A 27,887-nucleotide genomic window follows, 5' to 3' on the forward strand; every position below is an offset into this window, starting at 1 on the left:
AATTAAATTACTTTCATTTGGGTTTAAATTGAGTGCATTATCTAGCCATTTGAGCAACCCAAGAGAAAGTATGCTGCTGATGGCAGCACAGTAACTTAGCCAGTCACTGTGACTCAGTTGTGTTTAAACCTATGTCCAAAACCAGCTGTCCTTGCTCTACGCCTGCATGATTCTAGCCTGCTGAAGGAAGTGGTAGCAATCAAAGTGCAGAAGGCATGCTCAGACCTTGCTGGATACAGAAATGATGGCTCCAGCACTTTTGGAGGTATTGATGTTCAAGCTTGCATGTGCCGTAGCTTATTGATGTACACAAATAAATACTATCAATTCAGAATTTTCCTCTCCCAGTTCTAACAGTTTTTTGTTTACCCTTGATACCTTCAAAGTATTTCACAAATGCCTTTTGCTTTGTTAATACTTCCGCTATCATTCTGTGTTTGTGCCAAACAGGAACTGATCACTAGCCCTGTGATTTGGCAGCACTTTCATAAGATGTCAATGAACCCAGTGGGTTGTCACACCTAAAGAATTAAATCTCCATGGCAGACTGCAGAGAGTCAGTCAGTTTTAGTCTCCCATGAATGAGACACAGGCCTTGGACTTACTGTTGTGTGGCTGAAATTTGATGAATCATTACACATCTGCTGAGTTGCTGTAACTATGCTCACAGAGGCACACAGAAAACACAAGGGAATGTGACTCAGCTTATACCTCATCAGGGCTGAACTAAAATGACCTTGTGCTTGCTCAGGTAGGAGAGCACACATCATCACTTGCTGCAAGGTTACTGGATAGCAGTGACATGGGAATCAATTCAGGCTTAATCAGGAGTATCACAGTATCACAGTATGTTAGAGATTGGAAGGGACCTCGAAAGATCATCTAGTCCAATCCCCCTGCCGGAGCAGGAACACCTAGATAATGTTACACAGGAATGCGTCCAGGCGGGTTTTGAATGTCTCCAGGGAAGGAGACTCCACAACCTCCCTGGGCAGCCTGTTCCAGTGTTCCGTCACCCTCACTGAGAAGAAGTTTCTTCTCAAGTTTAAGTGGAACCTCTTGTGTTCCAGTTTGTACCCATTACCCCTTGTCCTATCATTGTTTGCCACTGAGTAGAGCCTGGCTCCGTCCTCGTGACACTCCCCCTTTATATATTTATAGACACTGATAAGGTCACCCCTCAGTCTCCTCTTCTCCAAACTATAGAGACCCAGCTCCCTCAGTCTTTCCTCATAAGGGAGATGCTCCACTCCCTTAATCATCTTAGTTGCCCTGCGCTGGACTCTCTCCAGCAGCTCCCTGTCCTTCTTGAACTGAGGGGCCCAGAACTGGACACAATACTCCAGATGCGGTCTCACCAGGGCAGAGTAGAGGGGAAGGAGGACCTCTCTCGACCTACTAACCACCGCCCTTCTAATACACCCCAGGATGCCATTGGCCTTCTTAGCCACAAGGGCACAGTGTTGGCTCATGGTCATCCTGTCGTCCACCAGGACCCCCAGGTCCCTCTCCCCTACACTGCTCTCTAACAGGTCATTCCCCAACCTATACTGGAACCTGGGGTTGTTCCTGCCCAGATGCAGGACTCTACACTTTCCCTTGTTATATTTCATCAAGTTACTCCCTGCCCAACTCTCCAGCCTATCCAGGTCTCGCTGGATGGCAGCACAGCCTTCTGGCGTATCAGCCACTCCTCCCAGCTTAGTGTCATCAGCAAACTTGCTGATAGTACACTCAATTCCCTCATCTAAATCATTGATGAATATATTAAATAATACCGGTCCCAGTACTGACCCTTGAGGCACTCCACTAGTTACAGGCCTCCAACTAGACTCAGCCCCATAGACTACAACTCTCTGGCTTCTCTCCTTCAGCCAGTTCGCAGTCCACCTCACTACCTGATCATCCAGTCCACACTTCCTCATTTTAGCCGTGAGGATGCTGTGGGAGACCGTGTCAAATGCTTTGCTGAAGTCAAGGTAGACCACATCCACCGCTCTGCCATCATCCATCCACCGTGTTATTTCCTCATAAAAGGCTAAGAGATTGGTCAAACATGATTTCCCCCTGGTGAAGCCATGTTGACTGCCCCTCATAACCTTCTTATCCTTGATATGCCTTAAGATGGTACCAAGGATAAGGTGTTCCATCACTTTCCCAGGGATGGAGGTGAGGCTGACCGGTCTGTAGTTACCCGGGTCCTCCTTCTTGCCCTTTTTGAAGACTGGAGTGACATTTGCTTTCCTCCAGTCCTCAGGCACCTCTCCCGTTTCCCAAGACTTGGTAAAGATGATGGAGAGTGGTCTAGCAATGACTTCCGCCAGTTCCCTCAGCACCCGCGGGTGCATCCCATCTGGACCCATGGATTTATGGATGTCCAGATTGCTCAACTGGTCTCTAACCCATTCCTCATCGACTAAGGCAAACCGCTCCGTCGACCTGACTTCATCTAAGGTCTCAGGGGTACAGGGCTCTTCAGGACTGCCCGCAGCAGAGTAGACAGAGACAAAGAAGGCATTCAGTAACTCTGCCATCTCTTTATCTTCTGTCACCAGGGCACCCATCCCGTTCATCAGTGGGCCTACATTGCCTCTGGTGTTAGTTTTGTCTGCCATGTATTTATTCTTTGTGATCAAGAATGATTCTTAGTGGCATTTTGCAACAACAGGGAGTTGTTGCATTAGGCAGGGAGTCCTATGGGTGGAAGTGTGTGTAGCTGCTTCCTTGTTAAATTTCTTTTGCAGTATCAACTGAGTATAAATTTCTTTCTTATGTCAGTTCCAAGCATTTGGGTAAAATTCATGTGTAGTGATAAGCAGCTGCTTTGTTGCATTTGAGTGGTGGATGGAGTTATGACTCTTGGGAAAACATAGCCTGTGATTTCTCCCAAGCACAATTTGAGGCTTATGAATAAAAGGAAATATTTCCATTGGTCATGTCTCCCTACATGCAACTGTGTGTGGCCTAAGTCAGCCAGCAGTGTTAGTAATTCCCATCCCATGGATTTCTGATCAGGGACAGCCTGACTATGACTTCTCCTGAGTGGCTGCTGCAGAGACAAATGCTACACTGATGCTGCTCTCTTGTCGGAGCATTTCACCTTTTGTCTTACCTCCATTCTAATATAAGTTTTCTGGAAATAAAATATTCTTAAAGCCAGAGCCTGAATTAAAATCCATGTGGACGAAATGCACCCTTAGTTGTCTATCCAATAGCTCCTGATTAAATGTTCATGGTTGAAGACAGGTGGTTCCCACAGGTGTTACACTGCGTTCAGCCTCAGTCCCAGGAAGGATGGTTGGGCAGAGCCTCTTCAGCTGTAGCATATTGTTGAGGTTCTTTTACAGCTCTCACCCTTCCACAGACATCCTATAACTCTTCTAAGGTTTCTCTAAAACGTAGGTTTCAGCAGTGTGGTTTTAACAGAAAAGGTACCCAAAACACTCATCCTCTTGCTGTGCTGGGGCCACCCTTGTGCTTGTATAGAGGGGACCCTCTCTGCTCTGACCATAGTAACAAAAGCGCATAAAAGCAAAAGCAGAAAGAGCACTTTTACATAGCATTCCTCAATACATGAAGAAGCAATCTTCCAGGACCAGTTACAGGCTTGCTCCATTACATGCCACAGAACAGTTGTCTCTCTGCATGCTGGTGCTTTTAAAACTGATACTGCTGTTGACTTAAAAGCTGTTTGTATTACATCTGTCTCTTAAGTATTAGTTTCCATATGGAGAGCACCAAGGTGAACAAATCAAATGTACACCCACATCACTGGAGCACTGCTTTAGTGAACACATCCACTTGAAATTCTTACATCCCTGCCCGTGTACTTTTTATTATCTTTTATATTTAAAACACCTACATAACATCATCAGTTTTTCTGTGGATGTGGTCACAATGGTTTGACAACCACCTTTGCACTGGTGTGGTACTGACAAATTACTGCTATACAAGAAATGGAGAAGAACAGTCTCCCCAGATTGGAGAATGCTGAGCATATATTGTTCTGCCAAAGATTTGTATTGTGGCCTCGGCTCAGTTTAGATGTTTTGGCTATATATAGGTATATTCAGACTATCTGTTTTAGCACCAAAGGTAGATATAAATGCTTTCAAATCCAAGTTCAGAAGATACCTGGGGGCCATATGCAGGCTGCCTTTTATACATGCTCATATTTCTCTCATAGCTACTTCCTGGCTGGTCTAACAGTAGCTCTGTAGTGAGCACCTAAGTTGCTGTCAAAGTCCATGCACCATGCAAGGTGGTCTGAATACAGCCCTTTATGTCTTTGTTTCTGCTCCCTCATTTGTAATACAGGGACAGTAACATACCACAGCAAGGCTACAGAGAAGTTCAGATCCATGTGAAAAGGACAACGTGGTTGCTTTTATAGGCAAAGATGTACTATGCTGAAACAACATTAGGGGACCTGGTTTTAGAGTTCACCATCTGCAAGAGCTTGCTCCAGATAGACTATCCAAGAGTTAAAAAAGGGATGTAGAAGTCAGCAGGAGTGCACCCTGCCATTCACAGCAGCAATTTTACATTGACTATGCTGAATTCCAGCATAGCTTTTCCCAGATGGCATGGTATTCTACAATTTCCTCTTGCAGTTGTCTGCTATTGTACATATATATAGTACAACAAAGATGTACACAAGGGTGAATTATTGCCTATTCTTTGTTATACACTCTTTCCTGAACATCTGGGGCTTTACTTGTGCGGCATTTAGTCTTCCTCAGAAAAGTGTCTTTGCCTGGAAAAACAATATATGCAGCAGCTACAAAAGATAAGGAGAAAGAGAACAGTATGGCTAATGATGAGAACACCAACAGCAAAAATGTACAGGGTTTTGTCACAGTAATCCTGAGGCTGATGGAAAGGTGGGATGAAGTTTGGCAGGTACACAGAAAAAACCCAGTAGTTCCCAAGAATGAACCAAAGAAAAAGGAAAAGGCTGAGGGTTAGATGGGTGTAGTACTTGTGAGCATTCTGCCTCCAGGGATATTCGTCATCGTCATCGTCATCAATCACAACGGACTTGGAAAGCAGCTGCCTCATCCTGGCTGAGTCGTACAGCAGGAGGGTCACCTGGAGACATTGGAAGAGAAAAGGGAGTAAGTCAATTGGCTGTGGAAAGTCTCAACACATTCTGGTCACTGCCAGCCTTTGGGCCAAATTAAAATTGGATGTGGGAAAATCATGTAGGAGAAAGCTGAGGAGCCACAAATGAGGCAGATCCTGCTGGAAAAGAATGTATTTTTCCTCTACAGTTTATTCACCAGTGAGATTTAGGCCAGACATTGGAAAAAAACCTGCCAGTGGTAAGGATGGAAAGGCATGAGAACAGATTGTGTAGGGAGATGGCAGCAGCTCCCACACTGGAGACTCTTAAGAACAGATTAGAGTAACTGCTAAATGACTTGAGTCTTTCCTGCATTGTAGTGGGTGGATTTGTCTCTCCTCATTATTTTTCATGGCTATATAGGTTAATCAGCTTAAATAAAATTATGAACAGTCTAGACTTTGACCTAAACCCCAAATAATTTGCTTCCAATACTTTGAATGATTCTGTCAAGTTTTCTTCAATTAAGCATCATTTTCCCAGATTGCTCCATTCCTGTCTTCAGTCAAAACCAGCAGAGAAACAGGTGGAATATCATGATACTGTGGGGATAGGAAAGTCTGGTCTATAGGGAAATGCAGCAGGACTCATCAGCAATGCTTAGAAGATTTCTGTTTTAGTCTCGGAACACGAAGTATGTCAGTAGGTTGACTGCAGCGTAGAGATTTGTCCCCTAAATGATTTTCTTAATTTTGGTACATTTATAGGAGAGGTATATACAGGGCTAAATGAGGATTTGGGACAAACATTGTGAAACCTGTGTTACCTTGCTACATTCGAAACACTTGGCCCAGTCCTCAAGGCACTAGCTATTGTAATTGCAGCTCCCCTTCTTAGGTACCTGTGTTCCTGTACAAGACTCCCTGCAGCGAGCTGTGTCTTTGGGAAAGGGACTTTAAGAAAGCAACTGAGCAGGAAGTTGCCTCGGCCAGCCAGGAATGAAATTCAGAGAGAAAATAAAAGATGTGGATTTATAAATGGCTGAGGGGAGGGACATATTCTCCAAATAGGGGTTCTCAGCCATGTTGTCTTTCCCAGAGTTATATTCTGTGCTCAATTTTATGCTTGAAATAAGAAAGAAGAGCACCATTTTACACCTTCTTCATTAGCCAGTGAACAATGGTGAGAATGCTGGTTAGCTCAGCACATAGGCAGATGCCTGTCGTCAAGCTTCACCAAGGTCAGCGATGGGAATGGGGTTAAATGGCAGATGAGCATCACCTTTGGGGAAGTCAGAGAAACCTCCCAGGTGGATTTATGGATCCCAACTGCATCTAACCAGTTTATGGAGAGTGTATTTCATTCTTACAGATTATTGCCTTACCAAGTTGTGATTGAAGCAAAAGTTGCTCACATTGTTAATAACTGTTGAACATACATTTATGGAGCAGCATGACATGAATTCAGCAGGCATCTCTGGATGCTGTGGAATGGATCAGTCGCCTTGGTGAATATCTGTAGGTCACCATTGCCTTGTAAAAGACGGGAGGTGGTAAAAAACTCGATGAGAAGCCTACAGATCTGGGCCAGAGTGACTTGCCATTAAACAATATCCATCACAGGACAGCATTCATTCAGACTTCATCCTATACCCATTCTCTGACCTTTTAACTCTCAGACATCAATCAAATGTACTGCTCAGTGGAGTCGGTGCAGTCTGATGAATTTAACAGAGGCAGAGTTGGAAAAGATGGAATTTGGCTACAGATAAAGCACTAGAAGGTGATACAAGAGTAGATCAATCAAATTCTTACGAAATGTATTGTCAGACTGTAAAATGGTCAGTCCTGCTGTCAACTGAAGCCAAATTCAAGCCATTACTTGATGTCAGCATGAATATTAACTGATCCACTTACCGTTTTATTTAGGGTAAGGAAAACTGACTTTAAACCAGGAGTAGCTGAGAAACAGTCAACATTTTTGATGAAGGCTTCAATTCATTAGCATGAAATTTTTCTCTCAATTCTGCTCTAATCTTTTCTAAACTATTATTAAATGAACCTTTGAGTATACAGATAAGGCCACTGGTGTGATCAAATAACTAAGCATTTGCCAGTAGAAATCATAGCACAACATACTCCTTGTAACATGATTAAGCACTTTCTTTTTTTTAATCCATTTACTTATTTACTGACCAAAGGTCCTCAGGAGGGATGATTTGTATCCCAGTGATGCACTGCATCTTGGTTACCACTGTGAAAGAGTGCAAGGGAGGCTGAGACCTGCAGAGGAATATTCTTTCCCCTGTTTTGATCCTGGCAAAGAAAAGGGTCTAGAAATATTATCACAGGGGACTGTAGCTAGCTCCTGTTTGGAGTGTCTACTGGCTGCAATATGCAGTGCTGTCAAGTGGGAGACTGGCAGGTTCCCTTTACAGGGCCAAGCTGCCTATACTGAAACATTAGGACATGACCAACCCATCGGGTCTACCCTGTCTGGTCTGTTGGTGCTGGCCTCCTGGGAACATAGGTGAGTGCTGGGTTGCTGCTGCCCCCATTAGCTATGGAGGCCAGGCAACACCACCAGTGCTGATGTTCCCTCCCGCAGTAGCACTTGCTGTTCTTAGCCCTTCATGCCCCAGCGGTGCAGTTCCAAAGCTTTTCCTTCCCTCCCACCCCTTTTCCTTTGGCAAGAACATCTTCGGGACAGCAAAAAATAGTTTTGCTTAATCCTGCTTAGAAGCCTTAAAGTAGCTCTATAATCTGTTGTGACAAGTCTCTTCATGCCCACAGACAGCCAGGTAACGCCATTTGCAAAGGAACTGTCAGAACAGGGTAATCCTTTACCCTAGAGTCAATGCAAAATCATCTTTATAATGACCAAAGTGTAACATAGACATTGGGGTATACCTACTCATCAAGCAGCCAGGCTCAGGTTCAATAAAGATGTGAGTATAGTCCACTAGAAGACAGGTAGCTGTGATTAGAAGATCCTGTGGTTAGAATATACTGTGCTTAGATTAATAAGCCCTGCTGTGATGCAGATATTTGTTTACTCTGGAAAGAAGCAATGGTGCTGCCTCTGTTGTTTCTCAGTCATTCTTTCTGGCAAGGTCAGACTGAGAATAAGTTGAGCTCTTGAAGGGCTGTGCACCAACACCTGTAGTTTTATAGTATTCCTAAAGCTAGGAGAGTAGCTTCACTTCTTGTCCATCCTGTGTCTGAGAATAAAGGAGAAAGGTCTGGCAGGCTTGGAGGACCTCTTGTGAAAATAGGACCACATTTACCACAGGCATCCATGTTATGTAGTCATTTCCCTCAGTAGGGATTGCAGCAATGGTGGATGCTGTGGTGTAGGAGAAAGTCACACCACAGTGTGTAGGACAGTGCGAAGTGCTGAACTCATTAGCATCTCACTTCACTGATGGGTGTTTTAGGTGCTGGAACAAGCACAGTTCAGTCCTGAAAGCTCTCTTCAATACTGCATGCACATAGCTGTCTGGAGCCATCATTATCTCTTAACTAGCAAGTCAAAGTCTAGTCACACAAAGTATTTTTCACACATAGAAGGCACATTACCTTTAAGCTGCCAATCACGCCACCCACCAACAGATATAATGGAATTAGTGGCTGAACTGGGCAATCTTCCAAAAACTTCATTCCTGAATAGCAAAAATTAATGTTTGTTATCTCAAGTATTTAAATAGTGCAACAAGCTGTACAGTGAAAACTAAAAATGCTGTAAGTCAAGTGCTTAAATCCAAGACTTAATCTGGTGTCTGTTGAAATGGGGAATGAATTAAAGGAGGTTTGCATCTCCCACTACAGGAGCGAGGGGCAGGAACAAGCAAAAGGCAGGAAAAGGAAGAGAGAGATCAAAGGTAATAACAAGAAAGGTTGCTCTGGCATTACTGATTAGATCTGTGCACACAGGTCATTATCTTAAGCCACTGCATCTTTGTTTAACGAATGACTGACTGAGCCAGACAGGAAATTTTCATCATCAGTAGAAAAGTAATTGAAAATCAAAACTGTTTGTGAAAAGAAGGAATTCTGGTAAGCTTTTCCCAGGCCTTTCCTCCTCATTAGCTCCCATGAGTGTGACATGTTCGCAACTCGGATGCCTTAAAGCTTGAGAGCCAGTGCCTGTGGGAGCGCCTGGAACCATTTTAGCTTCCCAGGCAGCTGGTAGGAAACCACAGAAGCTCAAGTTTCCAAGATGTTTGGGTTGCTGGAGGCTAACAGCGTTGGTTGTTATGGAGCTGGGGATCCTGGCAACCCCCAAACCTACTGCTAGAAAGCTGGGTAAGTTTTAGGGAAGGAAGAGTGTGGCAGTATAAGGATGTTGTTGGCAGTAGACGCTGAAGCTTGTGATACAGGTCTGTGGCAGTGAGACTCATCTGTCCAAATATAGATGTCTGCAATGCAGGCATGCATATCTGAACTAGTTTTCTAGACTCTATAGTCAATAGGGAGAAATAGGCACTTGTAAAATTCAATTCATCTCATCCTAAGATAGGCATTCGAAATAGGTCAGATGAGTTGGGCTCTGAAAGTGCCTCTTTCTCTCCATTGCTATACAGGGAATATAGAGAGCCAGCTGTAGATATCTAAAGTTAGCTGGGATAAATCCTCTGCCCAAATTTCTTAGCCAGTGGCATTTTTAGTCAATTTTAAACTGTTCATTACATTATAATTTTATGGTGATTGATCTTGTCTTTCAGGGCTTCAACTGATCAGTTGCAGAGAACAGAAAGGATTTTCTGTTTTCTTCTTGTATATGTCCTTTTCAAAGAGAAATTTTCACTTCTCTCTAAATAATCTGGGTTATTGCTGGTCCAGAACATTGCTGATGTCCTAAACCTCTCCTGCACTTTTTTTTATAGAAATTATGCTGTATGTATTAACAGGTGTTGTGGACTGTGGTTACTTGAGTAGTTCTTACATTAGTCATAGGGTACAGGATGATTTGCTTTGTGTAAGGGCTGTGGAGTCCAGTGCACTCTTCTACCCTAAGTGTCTGTTACCAGCTGACTCATAATTGAAAAGGGCTGGACATAGATGGATTTGGACTCTGTCCCTTTTTGTCCACTGTTGCAAGGCTGTAATTTTTTATCCCTTTTGCTGCTATGTAACAGTGAGACCTGCTCAGGCTCCCAGCTTTACAGGGGTGGGCAGCAGGGAAATCATCATGAATTATATCATGTTCAGAAAGCTGCTGCCAGGATTTCAAGAGTCCTTGGCCTTGTAATAGCCTGCCACAAAAGCAGCTGGCCAGGGATCTCAGGGAATACGTTTAAGTTTAGGAACCTCGGCAATTGCTATTTCCAGCGTGTTACTGAGATTTGGGTTTGAGGGGAAAAAAAACACAAAACAAAACATGAAAATGAATGTGCCAGTTTGGTTTGGTTGGTTTTGTGGTTTTTTTTTTCTTTTTTTTCATGCAGCTATGATTCTGTTTTCAGACAAATCTATTATGAAGTTCTTTCGTAGATGTAACATGACAGCAATCGGTCTTGGGAATGATTTAAATGATAAGCAGTGGCAATCTGTAGATTTGGGGGGAGTATTGCAGGCAGACATGGTATCAAAAGGGGAGGGGAAACAGGGTAATACAGTAGTAACTTAAAAAATACAGCACTATGGGTGAATAGGACCTACTGTTGACAGATGGGCACTGATATTTGTTAGCGTGAAATCTAGGCACATCATGTGCCAATCAGTTCACACAGAGCATGTGCCTGATTTATTTGGGAACACCAGAACTAGTAGGAGGGCATTGGTGTTAGCTTTTCCTTCCCATGAGTACCAAATATGTTTTCCTTGGACTGTTAAGGATGGGATGTATGGACTGTGAGAGATCAAAGCTCTGTTTCTAGTGCAATGCCCCCTGCAAGCCAGAGCAATCTGTGGTTTGGAGTGAAGAGCAATTGAACCTGGCCATGACATAGACCAGCATATAAATCCAAATGAACAAACCAGCAATCTTTGCAAGCTCAGACACATCAAGGATGTCCAAGAGCTTGCATGTGTCCAAAGGAGAAAAAGAGATGGGAGGCTTGAGGGAACAGAGGTACTTGCACATTTTACCCCTTTGTTATCATAGAACAACACTTCAGTGAGATCCAGGACACAAAGTCTACCCTAGTGGAACGAGCAGTTGTGAGTGATCAGTGTATGAGCGTCTCTAAGGACACCATTTTGGGCAGTGTTGTGACAACAGATCACTACTAACCAAGTGTCCTTGTGACTCATGATTATCCATGAAGTGAAGGGTCAGGATGAATGAAAGGCAATACAGCATTGGCCTCATTCTAGCTGCTTTGCTCTTCTCAGGAAGCTGAAAATGACTGAGTAAAGGTATCACTATCCCGTAGTAAAGGAGAGCTGCTGCATAGCAAGGCTAATGTGATGTCTGATGCCCACTCCCCTCCTTCTCTTTTAATAGGAGGCAGAGGACAAAACATGCCAGGCCATTTTCAGTTGTTCCTAGTGGATGACTGCAGCTGCCATCACTTAGCAGACCTTGGTCAAGCCCTGGACTATGGGCTTCACACTAGGAGCTAGGTGCTGCAGAGGACTTTTCTCAAAATAATTGTGTTTGGGCACCATTTTATCAGAAAGCACATGAGCAAATCAGAGAAAACTTACAGAAACAGTGAAAGGCTGAAATGCAATGAAAGATTATGTTAACAGCTGCTAAAGGGCAAGAGTGGCCCTCACATAAACGTAGCGAGTCTGAGAATAGACATCAGACAACTATTGGGAGCACTGGAGAGCTGAGGAATTATTTGGTGTAGATATAACCGTGAGGAATAGTACTGGGGTAAATTTGAGCAGGGGAAAATTTTGATTGCCTATTGAGAAAATGATGTCATTAGCTTTCATATGTGATTTAACTACCCTTGGGGAACACTGTGTATGAAGGAAGTCTAGACAATGTACAAGAATGAGATTTTGGGAGCAATCCTTCACTGTCCCAGAAACTAAAGCAGATTGTCAGAAGATGTCTATGAGGTCCTTCCATATCTCTGTTTTTAGAGTGTTTAGTGAAAAAAGGGGATTAGCTCTACCAGTGACAGTTAGAAAGCTGCTAAACAATCTGTGGCTTGAATGATGTCACAGGTTTGGAGCTTGGAAAAAGTCCTTTTCTTGTATCTTGATTTCTACTGTGATTTGCAGTACTACTAGATTTAAAAGTGTACAGGGTTAGCGTGTTAATGTTAATTATTACTGGGGTACCACTTATTCATCTCTGAGTTTTAACAAATATTAGTATAATTTATTTGTTAACTTTTGAAAATACTTCTCAGTTTTTCTCTGCAGAAAGCAAGAGCCAAAATGACTGGAGGCACATCAATAAGTTATTCTCTGAGATCATGGTAACAGAATGTTATCAGAAAATCAGAGGCATTTGCTTGGATAATAAATATCTGCATTTTGCTTGACATTTAATTTTCCTAGAAATGCCTCTGCAGATCTGTAGCTGCAGGAAGCGAATATCCTCTGACAACAGTATATTACAGTGACATTATCTCTTAATTTCAGTAAACTTTGAAAAAAGGGGCTCTGTATCTGATGCAGGAGATACCCAGAGCTCCAGGCTAATATCTTACCATACGCTTTCTACTTCTCACTGATCTTAAAGGTATTATGAAATATTCCAAGGAAATTATAAATGATCAGATTCCAACCCTAGATTCATTTCCAGAGGGTTGCCTGTCAATATGCATGCAAGCTGTACCACACTTTGAGTTATACCTTCCCACCTCTCTTCCACTGCTCAGGCATATTCAGCCTAGGGAAAAGCTAAAGCTAAAGTCCTCTTAAGGGATAAATAGCAATTTTAAGTCATGAATAACCATAAGAACCTAAGTGTTGAGATGGAACAGTTCAGTCCATTTCCTTACTTTCTAATAGCTCTTTAATCCCTCATTAGAACTCCCTAATTCCTAATTAGGACATCCTAATCAGAATCCTTCCACAGTCTCTCTCACTGATACTCAGAAGGCCCCAGATAAAGGGTGCAGCACTGAACACTTTAGCTGAACACTTTTTTTGTGAGTTTGGCCAACTATACCTGCTAACAGGCTAGGTGTCCTGACTCCCCTAAAGGTCATCTCAATGCAGACACCTAGAAGAGGGAATGGGACTTTCACAGTCAAATGCAAGGGCAACACATGGCACTGAGCTTGGTTACAGTCCAAATCCAGGTAGGATGCATCTTGACCATAGCATCTGCATGTAGAGTTCCTTTGTACCATCTTTCATGAATAAGGCAGAAGGTGAACAGCTTCTCAAGGACACCCATCTGGAATGACAGTAAGCACTCCTGAGGACAAGACTTAAAAATCAAAGTGCTTTGTTTACATTGGAAAAAGACATCAAAAATCCATGAGATGACAGCTGAAAAAGCTGAACACTGAATATAGGAGAGAGCACTTCAGTGTAAATAAAAAACAAGAAGTGTCTGATAAAAAGCAGCACTAACAAAACCTGTCTGGGCTTACAATGCACCATAAACTAAATTGGAGCCAATGAGTTAGTGCAGAGAGAGCATGTTTCGTTTTGAGGTATGTTTACAGGAATCCTGCATGTTAAACAGAGGAGTTGAATATTCTGCACTCTTCAGCTGCAGTCCTGTGTTCCATCTGTTTTTTTTTGATGGGAGGAAAAGATAGTTACATTGGCCAGAGGCCAAAGGAGGGAGGCAAAAATGCAAAAAAAGAGGCTACAGAAACAGTGACCCGTGAGGTCAGGATGAAAAAAGCAGGTTTTGAGATCTCTGGAAAAAAAAAGAGAAGATGGAGTGGGGTTATAATAGCAGCCTTCAAACAGTTCAAAGGTTCTCTTCACAAGGATGGTGACCAATCTGTCTTTGTGACCACATAGGTAAGACAGGCTGTAATCTGTTTAATTTGCCATAGGGAAGATTTAGGTTGGATATGGGGAAAAATATTTTGTCTGTGAGAGCAATAAAATGCTGAAATAGGCTTTTGGGGAAGCTGTGGAATTTCCTTCAGCAAGGGCAAGTCAGACATCTGTCAGGGATGCTGTGAGCATGTGACCGTATCTGAAAGCAGAAGCGGGCTGGTGTCTCTACCTATGTTCCTCAAGAGGGTTACAACCCTGTGGAGGATGTGAAAGGACCAAAGGGAGCAATGAAGTGTAAGAAATTGCTCAGTTAATAAATAAATGAATAAATAAATAAATAAAATCTATGCTAATGGCAAGGAAAAGGTGATGCTTAAGAAAAGAAGAGCCTTGTGCAGTTTAAAAATGTATAAAATTCTGCCGTTCAAAGGATTTTCTTTTCCTTCCTTAAATATTTGATCTCGAGATGCTACTCACAAATCCAGCCTTTGGGGGGTTAGACAGAGACAGCAGCTGAAAACCAGTATCGCTTACAAAAAGGTGGAGAAATAGCAGCCTAGATCATCTCTTCTTCCCTTCCAGCCCTACACTTCTAAGGTTTTGCAGTGCAGTTAATACAGAGGGATCCTGATTAATGAAATATTCTGATGTGGCAGATTCTGAGCTTCCTCCCACAGACAGATCCCTGTACTGAGGTAAGACACTCTGGGGAGGGGGGGGTGGTATTTAAGACAAATAGGGTCAGAATTCAAGCACATTCATTGTGGGCTGAGATTCTGTCTGAATCTGAAGTGTCAACACACAAGTTCAACTAAGTTTCCCGACTCCCTTCTCCCTCTGGATGTGTTAACCTGCCACACAGTCCTCGGAAGCTCCTGTTTTTAAATTGCTTTAGTAGGCAACTTACCTATAAAAGTCATGGACAGTGGTAAGGCAAGGAAAGCAAGGAGCCCAAATATAAAGCATGCTGTGGATGAGAAAAGAAAGACAGTGTTATTGGGACTGGTTGAATTTCAGAGACCAGCAATTCCATCCAGTGCTTTGTAGATGCTGTTCATGAGGTTGTGTAGCAAGAAATGCAGTGCACTTGGTGGGGTGGGAATATCGTTTGTGGTGCAGTGTTTGATATGATGGGACCAGCAAGTGGCTTGTCACTCTCCCAGACCTCAAGCTTCTATTTTTTAACTCATACATTATTAGTCCTTGTATCAGTGGAAAAGCAATGAGGGGCACAAACTGCTTTCGTTGCTGCTGCTCCTAGCAAGGGCAAAGTCTCAGCCATCACTACTACCTTAGCCACCCTCAGCTTCAGAGGCACTGCCAGGTGACTGTGCAGTAACAAGTAACTTTGCATCAGCTAATCCATGGCAACTAATGAGCCATATCTGTTTGCTAAGCAAATAGCAGCTTTAATGTCATTTCACTTAGTTTTCGCTGATAGCTAAATAAACTGTCTTTATTGCAGATGTGAACAGTTTCTGGCTGCGTTAACTCCCTGAGCCAGCTCAGCTCATGAAAACAGAGGCAGCAGCTCCACTGCAAGGAGTGGGACTTGTCATTGTGATAGATCAGCTTAAGCTGCATGGAAGGATGCTCTTAGGGGTGCACATAGACTGTTCTAGCAGATGAGTGGATCTGAGGTGCTTAGTTACTCCCCAGAGGACTGCTGATGTATCTGAGCTCTGATACTTTCCCAGCACAGCCCGATGCTGCAGAGGATGAATGCTTACCTTTGCAGAAAGACAGAAACAATACCATCAAGAAGAGTGAGCAGCCTGTCTTACAAGAGCTGTCACCTCTGTGCCTAATCATGAACACTTGGCAATATTAAAGTGAAACGCTGCCCTGCAAAATGAGAGTAAAACATAACGAGGACATTCTGCAGCCAAGCATCCCTGCAGAGCGCTTCTGCAAATGGCTTAATCTGCAAGTAGATGCCTAAGGTGGCAAAAGGGCAGTAAGCAGAGGTGGGCATAGATTGCAGAGGGGCCAAGAAGGGCATGGATAAGAAAAGGAGTGTGATATCTCCTCAGAGGATTATGAAAAAAAATCTTTGAGCAAGCATTTGGGGTTGGTTTGGGACAAGCTCTTCCCCAGGCAAACTGTGTCACACACTTCCTTGTGCCAAAGAACTGCAACCTCTGCAAGGCAAATGGCATCCTCCTCGCTGCGCAGGAGCGGGGACACTGCCAGCACCTTGTGTACAGTACCACTCTGGGAAACTGCAGCAGTGCCAAAGCATCACCCTCAGAGTGCCTTGGAGAAAAAGGGAAACATCATTGCCTCCATTTTATAGAAGGAGAAACTGAGATGGGGGACAGAGGAGCAGCATCAAAATTCAGGGCAGATCCACCAGGCTTTCTGACTCGCAGACACTTTTCATGGGAATACCCCATCCCCCACATGCTGCTTTCTCTGTCTGCACAGAACGAGGATCCTGCACTTGAGCATTTGGGAGACATCCTTCTTTCTCAGAACTAACGTGTTTGTTATTGCTATGAATTGGTAGAGACTGAAGATATTTTGAGTTAAAAAAGCATTTCTGTTCCTTTGTGCCACCCTCCTCCTATCCCCATCGGCCTGCCTCTGTCTCTCTCACAGTTTTTTCTCAGGCTCTCCTATCTCTTACAGGCAGTACAGTACAGGAATTCTTCCTCTGCTTGAATAGTGTCCTACACTTGACTAAGCTCTTTCAAACAACTCAGCCTAGAGCCTCCCTTTTCATCACATCACATCTCATGCTAAGTCTTCTTGCTTTGACATTATCTAGACTATTATTTTCATATTCAGAAGCAATGCTGTTGTAGCTGACTTGGGCTACCAACACACCCATGAACATCACCTGCACATAATGCCCTCAGCCTGGGCAACTCATTTGTCTGGTACCCAGATGACTGCAGTTCAGGTCTACAGGAGTTGCATCAACTGCCTGCTGTTGCCAGAAGCTCTCTCATCACGGTGCAGCTCTCAGCAGTGTCACATCTCTGTCTGTGGTTTAATAGCCACCTTCTGCTCCTGCCCTTGCTGCACAGGCAAGTACTCAGGACCCTGTCAGGAGGAGGCATCATGTAGTTTCTTAGTCATGCAGTGCTTGGTCTGTCTGACCCCTGGGGAGAGATGGGTAGCTTACTGGGTAAGCTCAGTAAAAGGCTTGGTGAGGCCCATGTATGTGTGAGGCTGCACATCTGGCACACAGGTGTCAGTGTTTGCCTGTGTCTAGCATCTACCCTATAGCTTTATTTCAGAGGGGAGAAATGGGAGATAGGGACCATTTGGAGCTCAAGAGAAAGAGATAATGGTTCATTAATTCCCCTCCCAAAGCAGTTGCTGGGAATGTATTTACTCATTATCTCCCCATTCAGCTACAGCCTCTTAGGTCTCGAATTGGAGGGGCAGATGTGTAGTCTGGGAAGGCTTCCAGATCCATATTTAACAAAGTGAGACTCTCAACAATTGACTACACAACTGGCAGGGCCCCACAGCCACTCTCGGTGCCGCTAGCAGCACTGAAGAGCGTTATCCCCGAAGCGTTTGGGGTTTTCACAAAGCTGCTGCTCAGCCAGGAAGCAGCCACTCTCTGCCTGGATTTGTCTGGGTTTTGCTGCCCCGTTGTGGCCCACAGACAAATTGCTTAAGAAAACGGCGTTTGCCTTAGGGCATCACAGCACAGCAGATAGAACCCTGCTGTCTGTGCAGCTTCACATGTGGGGCTCATGATATTTTTAACTTGGTGATATCGTCTCACAGAGATGCCCCTGAATCTATTCCTAGAAAAAGTAGCAAAAAGGGACTGTTAGTCTCTAAAAACAGAACAGGGTGAAGGAAGTGTCTCTAAGAATGACTTAGGAGAACATTCTGCTCCACAAAGCTGGTGTCAGGGCACCAGACAGGAAAGGCCCCTGCTCTGTACCACCAAGGCAATGCATGGTGGGGCACTGGTGAAGTCCTCCTCAGGGAGGCATTAGTCAGTGAGTCCTAACGTGCCAGGAAATGGGTGAAGGGAAGAGCTCATGTCTGGGATCACAACAGAGGAAGAGGAGAGCAAGTGGCTCTGTATCTTGCACTTTCCTTGACATCTGTGGGCACAGTGGGTGCAGATTTTGTCTCCTTCCCAGCAGAGATGTTTAGCTGTTACAAATCTGCTATTTAGCTGAGTTACTCCTGTCAGGGTCTTCCCAAAGAAGTAAATCAATTTCAAATCACCATTATAGTCTCTTTTCTATGTTATCTTATGGTTCCTCTTCTGCCTGGCACCTGACTCATTACAACTTTCATAACCATGCTTGTGCAGTGCAGCTCTCCCCCTCTCCTCCTCCTACTCCCTTGTTTTCTGTCCCCAGTTCTGTGCCTGGCCTCAGGGCACATAGCAGATTAGCTGTCTCCAGCATGTGGGACAGATCCAGAGGCAGTACTGGAGGTGGCACTAATTCACCTGTGGGCCCTCAGACTTTCTTTTGCTGCCATGATTTTTCAAAGCATTTGGAAGCTGCATAACATCCCAGGCTGTCCCTGTTTACTTTGAATATAGAGAAAAGTTTCTGTCTTTTCAGGTAAGAAGAGCTCTCACGGGATTTTCAGGAGTGATTTATGAGTACAGATCTCAACCTACCCACTCTTCTTAGGGTAGTATGCTAATACAGCTGTAGTGCAACCTGCTCAGTAGAGTGTGTGACAAGCTCTCTGATAATAAACACAGTAATAAATGAAGTGTTGTGTACATTACCATCACTCCCAAATGCTGTTTGGTCTATAGCTTGTCAGGCTCCTGACAAAAAAAGGAATATATATATATATATATATATTTATATGAGATATATATATATTTTATATGAGATAAACATATATATTTTAATATATATATTTTATATATTTTAAATGAGATGCTACCCACTTCCAAAAAAAATCTGCAGTTACCCCAGGATTTATCTGCATGAGCAAGCTGAGGAGCAAAACTCTGTGTGTAAACTCACATTACCCCCTTCAGACTCCCCATAGGAATGCTGCTGTGAAGGAGGCTGACTCTCAGCAGTGTGGATGTGAGAAAATTAGGGTCAACTGGCCCAGCCCCAGGAATGATCATGCCCCAAGGCAGATGCAGACGGTAGTTAGTAGCTTAGTAGCAATGGCACTTGTCACACAAGTGTGCTGTGCAGCAGCATGGGCTGAAGTGCAGGCAGGTAGCAGATATTTTCATCCACATCTTATTCCTCCACAGTATCTTCAGGCATCCCCTGCAGTATTGATAGGGACTTGAAGAAAAGAAAGGATGCAGTATGTGTGGGTGCTGCAGTTGCAAAGTGAATCTCAATGGAACTCCCTGGGGATCCAGCTCCAGCAAGGCCATATGTTTTACAAACCAGAGAGGAGTCTGCCCAAGGGTTTGGTAGCTGTGGATACTGCATGTCTTTCAGGGATTTTGGGTGACAGGAAATGTCACTACATCAGGTGGGATATGCAGAAAAGACTTGATTGAACTAACTTTGAAGGAAAACAATTAAATCTGTTCAGCCTGGCTAGCCAAAGACCAAATGAGAGAAAATAACCACAAGGTTTGAACACTCAAAAAGGACCTGTAAGTGATGCACAGAGCTAAGAAAGCAGAGATATGAAATGAACTTGGGCAGAAACAAAGATTGCTTCGTCCATGAGTCTAAGTGCCATAGCAAGGAGACATATTGATAGAATAGTCTCTTGGGACAAATGGCAGTAATCCCACGTGGGGTGGTTTCATCTCTGAACAAACTGAATACTCAGCAGCTGGAGGATTCAGTGTAAGGAACAGTTATTCCCATGGAGGTCTCTACTCCCAGTGCAAAGCCACTGTAGGGAGCAAGGAAAGTGTGATAAAACTTACTTGAGACACAATCCAAGCTTGGGGTTTGCTATCTGCCATCTCTGTTTGCTTAGACAGGGTTGTGTTGCTGTGAAATACTTTGGTACCCAGGTAAGCTATGCCAGCGTCACACCACCTAAAACTGGAGGTTCCATCAGTGACACCAACAATGCTTCTCTCATCAGAAATGGTGTGTAGTAAGGAGGTGCCAGTAATCTGGGAACCTTCAGGACAGGGAGGATGTAGACAGAGAGGCAGATGTAGGTGATTTGGGGTTAAGCAATGTTGCAGAGTGGGTTGTCTGGATTTTATGCCATGCCTCTAGCTACTGAACTGCAATCATGGTCTAGGTCTAGGTTCTGGATTCAGCCCCTTGTGGTTAATTTGGAGATGTACTTTTAAAACAAGATTTTAAAGAGCCACATAGTTTGCTTTGCAATACCCAGGGTAGTCAATTAGATATCTTTATTTTTGGTCAGTTAATTAAAGACTGCCCTAATGTTCTGAACTTAAATTGCTATACCAAGAATGGAAAGAATTCAAAAGATGCTGCACAGGTAGGTTGACTCTTTGGAGTCATTTAAATATCAGAAGACCACAGGGACAAATGTGGGGCTGTGCTGAAACGCTCTTTGAAAAATACACACAAGATGGTGAGAAAAAGTGAACTCCAGTGTCACCGTGCTTCAGGAGGGTTTGCATCCTAATGAACAGAAAATCAATATTGGGTGCTTTAGCTGATCCATAGCTAAATCTGAGCTGATTCCGAACTTAAATGTAATGAAAAACTAAAGCTAGTGATTTTCCTGGAGCAGTATTTCTGGGTTGCCTTATTCATGGGCATCTTTGTTGGTAACTGAGAGAGTGCTTCCATGTAAGAAAGCATACATGAGATCAGAACTAATCCCTTTCTTTAAAAAAAAATGTCAGAAAGATCATTTATTTTCTCTGTCATCATTAAAGTCTCAGTGGCAATTTAATACCAGCAGGGAATGGTGACATTTTGCTTGTAACAGGTAGGAACAAAAATCAGACAAAATACCACTTTTGCCTTTTTTCATTGTGATAGTCATCAACATGCCCAGATCCCTGCTGCACGCCCTTTCTGTGGCTTGTGAGGGAGCCCACATCAACCCAATCCTACTCCCAAGGGCTTCTTGGAGTGCAGAGAGAGCACTGAAAGCTTTGCACCCCTCAGTGTTTGTCTCTCCCCATCCCTCCTTTCCCCTGGGGCAATGATGAGCAGGAGCAAGTGGGACAGAAAATACCCTCTCTTTCCCTGCCTGTGCTGGCTTCCTGAGGATGAGCCTGGTTTGAAAGCAGGCCAGGGCTGTCTCTCCCCCGCCAGCTTGTTTTTCTCTGAAGGGTTGTAAGGCAGCAAGGAGTTTAAGGGGCTGAACCATTCTGAACTTTGAGAGATTTTCAATTGAAGCCAAAAGCAGGACTATAAAAGACCCCAAGGTAACAGCCCTACACTGGTAAATGCAGCAATTAGTGTGGGTGAAGTATCAGTTCCAGTGAGTGCTCAGGGGGTTTTCTTCTTCTCATGTTTGAGTGGAATTAGAAATTGCTACTGCCTACAAGCAAAAGCAAAATGCACTTGCAACTCGGAGTTAAAAGGAGGTGCAGTCAGTGAGAGTAAGCTGCTTTAAAACCCTTGGATTTTAACCTTAGGCCAATGACACTTCTTTGGTCTTATAAAACCCCACCTCTGAAGCATAAGACTCCTGTGCCTCAGCCACCAGCCTAGGTCAGCTTTCTGTTGCGCTGCCTCTCAGAGAGCAAGAACCAGCTTCTTCTCCCAGTCCGGGAGCTGTTGGTTTGTTACATATCTCTGCATCCTCCACTATGTGAAGATGAACCTGTTGCTTTAAAACCTGGATGAGCCTAGGCTGTCCTGTGAAAAACCTGCATTCAGATAACTGATACTTCCTACCCAGAGCATGTGGCCACTTCTGAGGGCTACCCATGCCTGTGTGCCAGGGACTGGGCAAATGAAGGGAACAAGACCCTGCTCCAAATGTCTCTGGGTGAAAGGGGGGGGCTATTCCTGACCATACTCTATTGCCAGCCTTGTGTTCCTATGTCAACACACAGGCTGGCAGCAGTTTTGCTTTCTGGGAATTGGTTGTGGGGGACTTTGTTCCCAAGCTGACCACACTGCTCTTTACCTGGTGTTTTTCCCTGCAGATAGTTCTGTTGGATTACACATAAGATACCAGTTGAACCAGGAGACGAACACAGCATATTGCTTAGGTTGTCTGCTGCAGCCCATATTTAGGTGCTTGGTGGTGGTTGTATTTGTTTGAAATTTTATGCTGGTCTGCTATAATCTAAATACTGTAGCAGGGAGGCACTGTAGGGACAGAGTTACTATTGTGCACTCCACCAGTGCCCAAAATTGCCTAGGAAGGAAATGCCTCAGAAAGGAGGGAAGAAAAGGGAACTTCAGTAGAAGATTCAGGCTAGACTTGTTACCGTCTGAATTCCTTCATACACCCGGCTTCGCAAAAGGGATACTTAAGCACAGAAGGTTACTACCAGAAGTGCCTTACCATTGCTGGCAATTTTTGATATGCACCGGTGGCAGGCTTTCTCCAGGCCAGCAGTCATTGTGAAGAGCCTTTTTGGGTGTCTGTGGGGGTACAGAAATGAATATGCTTATGAAAAGTGTCTTTAACTTACCCAGAGTCACTCAGGAACTTTGGCAGGCTTTTTCTGCCCCCCAGAATCTCAGAGTATCCACAATCTAGACAGCACCCATCGTTGTCAGCTGTGCCTTTCAGCAGCTTTGGGCTTGCCTACTGCTGATGCTAAAGCTTTGGGGTAACAAGAAAGGTGGGGAAAAAGTATTCATGCTGGCTTTCTGAAAACTTTAAAAGGTTCTATCTTGATTTTAATTGAGGTTGGGGCAGGACAAAGTGTATTTGACTGTTATGAGAAAATCCTGTGTAGCAGATAATGTTTGTTACACAAACCTCAGCAAAAAAGTACTTAGTGAGCAAAAATGATTTCCAGAAAAGGGGAGGAGAGAGGATGAAAACATGTTTAAGATCAAGGAGGATGCTGAAAAGGAATATAGAAGAAAACCTGCAAGCCACAGGGAGCCCAGAAGAAGATGCCTTTGATAAAAAAGCAGCTGGACTAGCAGAAAAAGCAGAACATTTACAAGGTGGGGTGGGGGGTGAGCAAGCAGCTAGGCATCCAAGGTCTAGGCGTCAGACAGCGCCAGACAGTTCAGTAGCATCCAGTGTCAATGGGAGAGTGGAAAGCTCTCTCACACCCCAGTCCTCAGCCTCTGGCCAGGGTCACCACAGGTCTACCATCAACAGCAACTGTGATAGATGAAGGTGTGTGCAGAGGAGGATGGGACAGGGGAAGCTGCATTTCTGCACGTACCTCAAATTATCCTCTCTACATTTCCTGATGATGAAAGAGCAATATTTTAAGCTTAGCCTTATTCTGTTCTAAGCTGACATGAAGCCCACCCCAGTGGGATTTCTTGTCATCCAATATGGAGCCCAACCTGGCCCAGAGCCTACTAGGGATCACAGGCCCCCAGGCCTGTGTTGAAGATAAGGACAGACTTGTCCCACCCAGCCTGTATGTGGCCAACCCCCCCTCCAAATCCTGTCCAAGCCCTACCAGACATGGCTGAGCAGAGCTGAGTGTCTCCTGGGAGTCTGCTTTCTCCTGCAAGCCCAGAGACCTATGAGCTGCAGCAGCACAGGACCCTCTGCTGCTAGGGGGAATGGATTGGGTTTGCTCCTCACACGTTGTCATTGCAGTTTCTATTTCCCAGCAGAGGCAAGTCTGCCTTTACCTTGTGATGAGCAGCCAAGCAAGTAGCAGGGACTGAAGCTTTTGCAGACACCCCACCAGGTCAGTAACCCATGCTGAGATATTTGCATGTGGCAGCCAGGCACCAATATAGACATATCCAGGTTTCTAGTGCTCATCATCGCATCAGGCATCTCATGAATTCTAGCTCGTTTTCCAGCCCTCATCTTCATACTGTGCCACAAACCTCATATGATGGGTGTTACTGCCTTAATAAGCCTTGCAAATCCCAGTGGACATCTCAATCAAAACTAAACGATGGACTGGAAAGGAGATTATATGTGTGTGCCTGACCACTGGGGAGTGCATACTCCTCATCCTGGTCACCTAACCTTCTTTAGAAGAGCAAATACTGTGCTTTTGGGCTGCAAGTATTGACAAATATTTTAAGGAAGGAGGCAAGCACTGTCACATGCTCAAAGAAAACAGGAAGGGGGAAGGTATTGTGAAGCTTCCACAAGCAAATGACACATTAATTTTAAACTTTAAAACTCTTGGTGCAGGTTTGTTCTCAGAAAGTGCACAAACAGGCATTCACTTTGAGCGTGCCATTGACTGCTGACAAATATATTCTAAATTATGCAGAGAGCAGTAATACTTCTTTACATAAATGTTCATAACTAGAATTGCTTTTATAGCAGTAACTCTTACAGAAACTGTGTTAACAAAACCAATGCCATATTAAAAATTGGTTGACTACCAAATTGTGTTGAACAGAGTTGCTTGTGGCTGGGGATGCTGCATTTCTGTGAACAGAGGGTAAAACATACGTTTAGTCTAAATTTACTCTTATTTTATAGAAAGGAAAAAGACGAACAGAGGGACGACTCTGTATCTGGGAGCATGTCACCATCTAGTGATGGAGCCCAGAAATGACTGTGAATCAGAACTGTGAGTTTTAACATGTAAGATGAATAAAGCACATTCCTGATGGCTGCACAAAGCATGTTCACACAAGGACACATCACACAAAACCACCAGGTGATGGTTTCAGTCCTTCCTCAGATATTGGCTTTGGCTCCTACAGGACTGAAAAATCCCTCAGAGAAGTTATGTTTGCTGGATAAATTGGTGTTGCCCCTTCCCCCATCCTTCAGAGGTTCTGCAGAAGTTGCTGTTGGTGTTAAAGATGTGTCTTTTCCTGTGTGATGAGAGTGTTAAAGTGCAATTCAACAGCCAGGTGGCTGGGTAACAGCTTTGTTCCCCAGCTGAAATAGTGAAACAATCACTGAAACTCACAGGAAACTGCAAGCAGTGTAGCATGAAGGCTGATAGCATGCAAAGGGAGGGTGAATGTCCTGCTGCCCAGTGCCTGCTGCTGGCTTGCTGGTGAGTTGGGAAAGTCACAGGCAAAATGGAAAACTCAGCCACAACTAGGAAAAAAAAAAAAGACCAAAGCCAGCTTCTGTACTTCCCCCATTAGTCCTCTGGGGTCATTTGCCTGAGGTGAAGGGACCCACTCCTGTGCTACAGGGGTTAGCAGGGGGCACAAGTTTCTGAGCCCCTTGCAGGGGGCTGGACCTCTCTGCACAGCCACTTTTTGGGGTGGCAGATCGTGATCAGCCACAGCAGAGCCACAGTACCCCTGTGCCTCCCCCAGCCTGTCCAGCACTTCCCCACTCAATGCCCTCTCCACTGGTGGCCGGTGCCCAGGTCTGCCCCAGAGCGCTGGCTGCTCCCCGCCTGGCACTCATGCTGTCCCCCACACTGCTGCCTCTGTTGTGACTCAGAACAAGCGGCAGTGCTAAGTTCTAACACAGAGCCTCCATCCTGGTTCCTTTGTTATTTCAGCCAGTTTTAGCTGTGAACTGTTTTTCTCACTCTGTGAACATTATTCTCACTCTAAATGTTAAGGTAACAAAAATCAAAAGAAGAGGAGCAATTACCAACTGTCATATCCCTGACCCACAGCAAACCTGAAAAGGCAGCTTCACACTAGTCCCACCATATGTCAGCCCAAACAAGAGTCACCTCCACACTTGTCCTACAGTGTTCAGTCTTCTCAAACTGAGCTCTGCCCTCTCCCAGCTTCAGGTGCCCCATTCTGCACTGGTGAACACAGCAGGCAGAGTTGCTGGGGCTTCCTAAGACCCTGGTTCCCACTCAATGGCTCCTGACTGCCAGTGGGTTGTGCTGGGAGATAGTAGGTACACATGGGCCAGCAAGCCCCTCTGGAGCAAGGTGCCTTCTCTAAAGACTGCTAGAAGGAATGGTTTCTTTTTATCTTTCTAAAATATTCAAAGTCCTCTTCCAGAGATGATTTCCTAACAGACCACAAAACCCCACTCTGGTTTTTATCCCAGCACATTTGCTTCCCTCTTACCTGAGAGTGCCAGGGGTGCCAAATCCATTCACCTGTGTGTCTGGGAGACTAGGCAGAGGAGCCACAAAATCCAGCTTTCAGAGAGAGCCGTCTGGGCACGTCCTCTCCAGTGGGACCCCAGAGCTGTGCTTGGCACGCAGGTGATGAGGTGCAGGGGGGACTCAGCTGCTTTTATTGCTCCTGTCCGCCCGCTCACGCACCTCTCGGCAGCAGCACCGGGGGAGCTGTGGGATGAAGGAGCTCTTGCCAACAAAGCCCATCCTCATTAGTTTCCCCACTCCCACGGCTGGCTGGAGCCACAGCCCACCCTGTGCCGCTGCCGGGTGTCAGCAGGGGGAAGCAAAGGACCCTACGCATTTGTGACTGTACCACAGGAAGGAAAATAGAAATTTCTTTTAGAGAGTCTTTTATTTTGGAAACGAAAATAATTCATTTATTCAGAAATCAGTGCTGAGTGCAAAGTACTTGGTTCTTTCTTCACGCAGTTTCCCCCGTTCTTATCCGTGTAGCTGATAGAGCTCTTTGCAAAGTGCCACATATGTAACGTCAATTGTTGTCTAGCGTATATGTCTTATGTCACCCTGGCAGAGATCTCTTAGGTGGTTACTTGCTAGGTCACCAGCCCATCGGCAGGTGACAATTTGGTACCTCAGGTCTAATTATAGGTGTGACATCAATTTTTGGAAAGCCCTTGCTCTGAACTGGGTGAAGTGGGTTTGAGGGAGAGCTCCTCTGTGGGAGGAGTGACAGCATTAATAAAGACTGATGTATGCTTTGAATCCTTTTGGAAAGGCCCCACACAGAAAGAAAAGGTTATATGCTGTGTTAGTCATCGGCAGGGAGCTGACAAAGTGCCTGCTCCAGCTCAGGAGGAACAACTCTGCCTTCAGCTGTCAGGTTTGCACAGTTCAGTGCCAGTATCATTCCCAGTGCTAAAGGTCTTGCGTTAAGAAAAGAGCATCCACACTGGGGTCAGCCAAGGGAAAGAAATGATAGTGTCTGATGACTAACTGCGTGCCACCGGCTAAGCAAAATGTATGTGCGTGTGCACAGACACAAGCACATGCTGGTTTTTGTACTCTCCACGCTTTTCCCTGCTGCATGGTCATCTGCACTGGAAAAAGCACTGACCACATGGTTATGTGACTGCCTGTTTTCCATAGCCTAGCAGAGTGACAGAGGTGAAATACTAACTCATCCCTGCTGTTGCATCCCTTGGATGCTCCTATTCTGAGCACAGGTAGCACCAGGGTCAGCAGAGAAGCTTGTACCACACCTGCAGTGCTGCCTGTTCAATCCCTACTCAGTCCAAACTAAGGTTTTAATGTATAAACCATATCACAGTCAAAGTCTTTGCTCTTCTGGTTTGATTCTTTAGGTCACCTTTCACGCACAATGTGAGGCTTCAGAGGTGGCTCTGTGGCTCAAGGAGATGCACTGCAGGGCATGGCACTGTGAGAATGCCACCAGATACTGTTAGATCTTTTGGATAAAATGGTGAGAAACATCATTGAGCACTGAAAGCAATGGATCAGAAAAGAGGTCCAGCCTCCCACACCAATGGCTTGGCACTTTCATGAGCCTTCAGCTCCATGGAAGAGGTAGCAGTAACTCACAGGGAAGGTGTCAGATGCAGAATGTGAGGTGGCAGCAAACACTGAACAGGGTAAAATCTCAACTGTGCCCACAGGTTTTTTCTACAGGAAGCCAGGCTAAAACAAAACCCTGGTGCGTGAAAAGTTACTAATGAAACTATTTATTTTCTTAGGGATGTTTGCTGTTTCTTACAGGGAAAAAAAAAAAGGCAAAAAAAAGAAAAGCTTTATTTAATTTCTATTGAATGTCATTAATCAGAGATTGTCTCCCACTGGTAATTCAGAGGTGACCCTGTGCGTGCTTCTGTGTAAAAAGAATTTTCCTTGAAATAATAATACATTGATTTAAACCCAGTCC

General features: G+C 44.6%; 1 protein-coding gene across 2 annotated transcripts; it reads right to left on the reverse strand.

Moving 5' to 3' along the window:
• Window positions 1-3,780: 3,780 nt before the first annotated feature.
• On the reverse strand, window positions 3,781-26,305 carry TMEM272 (transmembrane protein 272). 2 transcript variants are annotated; one of them, XM_061457418.1, is made up of 5 exons: window positions 25,935-26,305; window positions 22,327-22,406; window positions 14,846-14,905; window positions 8,644-8,726; window positions 3,781-5,091 (listed from the first exon to the last, which is right to left on the reverse strand). In XM_061457418.1, exons 2-5 carry the CDS (start codon window positions 22,382-22,384, stop codon window positions 4,729-4,731), a joined length of 564 nt encoding a protein of 187 aa, XP_061313402.1. In that variant the 5' UTR covers window positions 22,385-22,406; window positions 25,935-26,305; the 3' UTR covers window positions 3,781-4,728. The 2 variants fall into 2 exon arrangements, with proteins under 2 accessions (XP_061313402.1, XP_061313403.1); XM_061457419.1 differs by lacking the exons at window positions 8,644-8,726; window positions 14,846-14,905; window positions 25,935-26,305 and having other exon boundaries at window positions 22,327-22,409.
• Between the last annotated feature and the right edge of the window lie 1,582 nt (window positions 26,306-27,887).

Source organism: Pezoporus flaviventris, unplaced genomic scaffold (genome assembly GCF_033815535.1).
Source record: "Pezoporus flaviventris isolate CSIRO_AGI_PZ_B2104156 unplaced genomic scaffold, CSIRO_AGI_Pfla_v1 ptg000025l, whole genome shotgun sequence".
Taxonomy (NCBI): Eukaryota; Metazoa; Chordata; class Aves; order Psittaciformes; family Psittacidae; genus Pezoporus; species Pezoporus flaviventris.

Excerpts from the sequence above, each read along its gene's own strand:
- TMEM272 (XM_061457418.1), bottom strand. The coding sequence starts at position 22,384 with ATGACTGCTGGCCTGGAGAAAGCCTGCCACCGGTGCATATCAAAAATT. Across the intron at positions 14,906-22,326 it reads ATCAAAAATTGCCAGCAATG|CATGCTTTATATTTGGGCTC; the intron begins GTAAGGCACTTC and ends TCTCATCCACAG. Across the intron at positions 5,092-8,643 it reads GCGTGATTGGCAGCTTAAAG|GTGACCCTCCTGCTGTACGA; the intron begins GTAATGTGCCTT and ends CAATGTCTCCAG.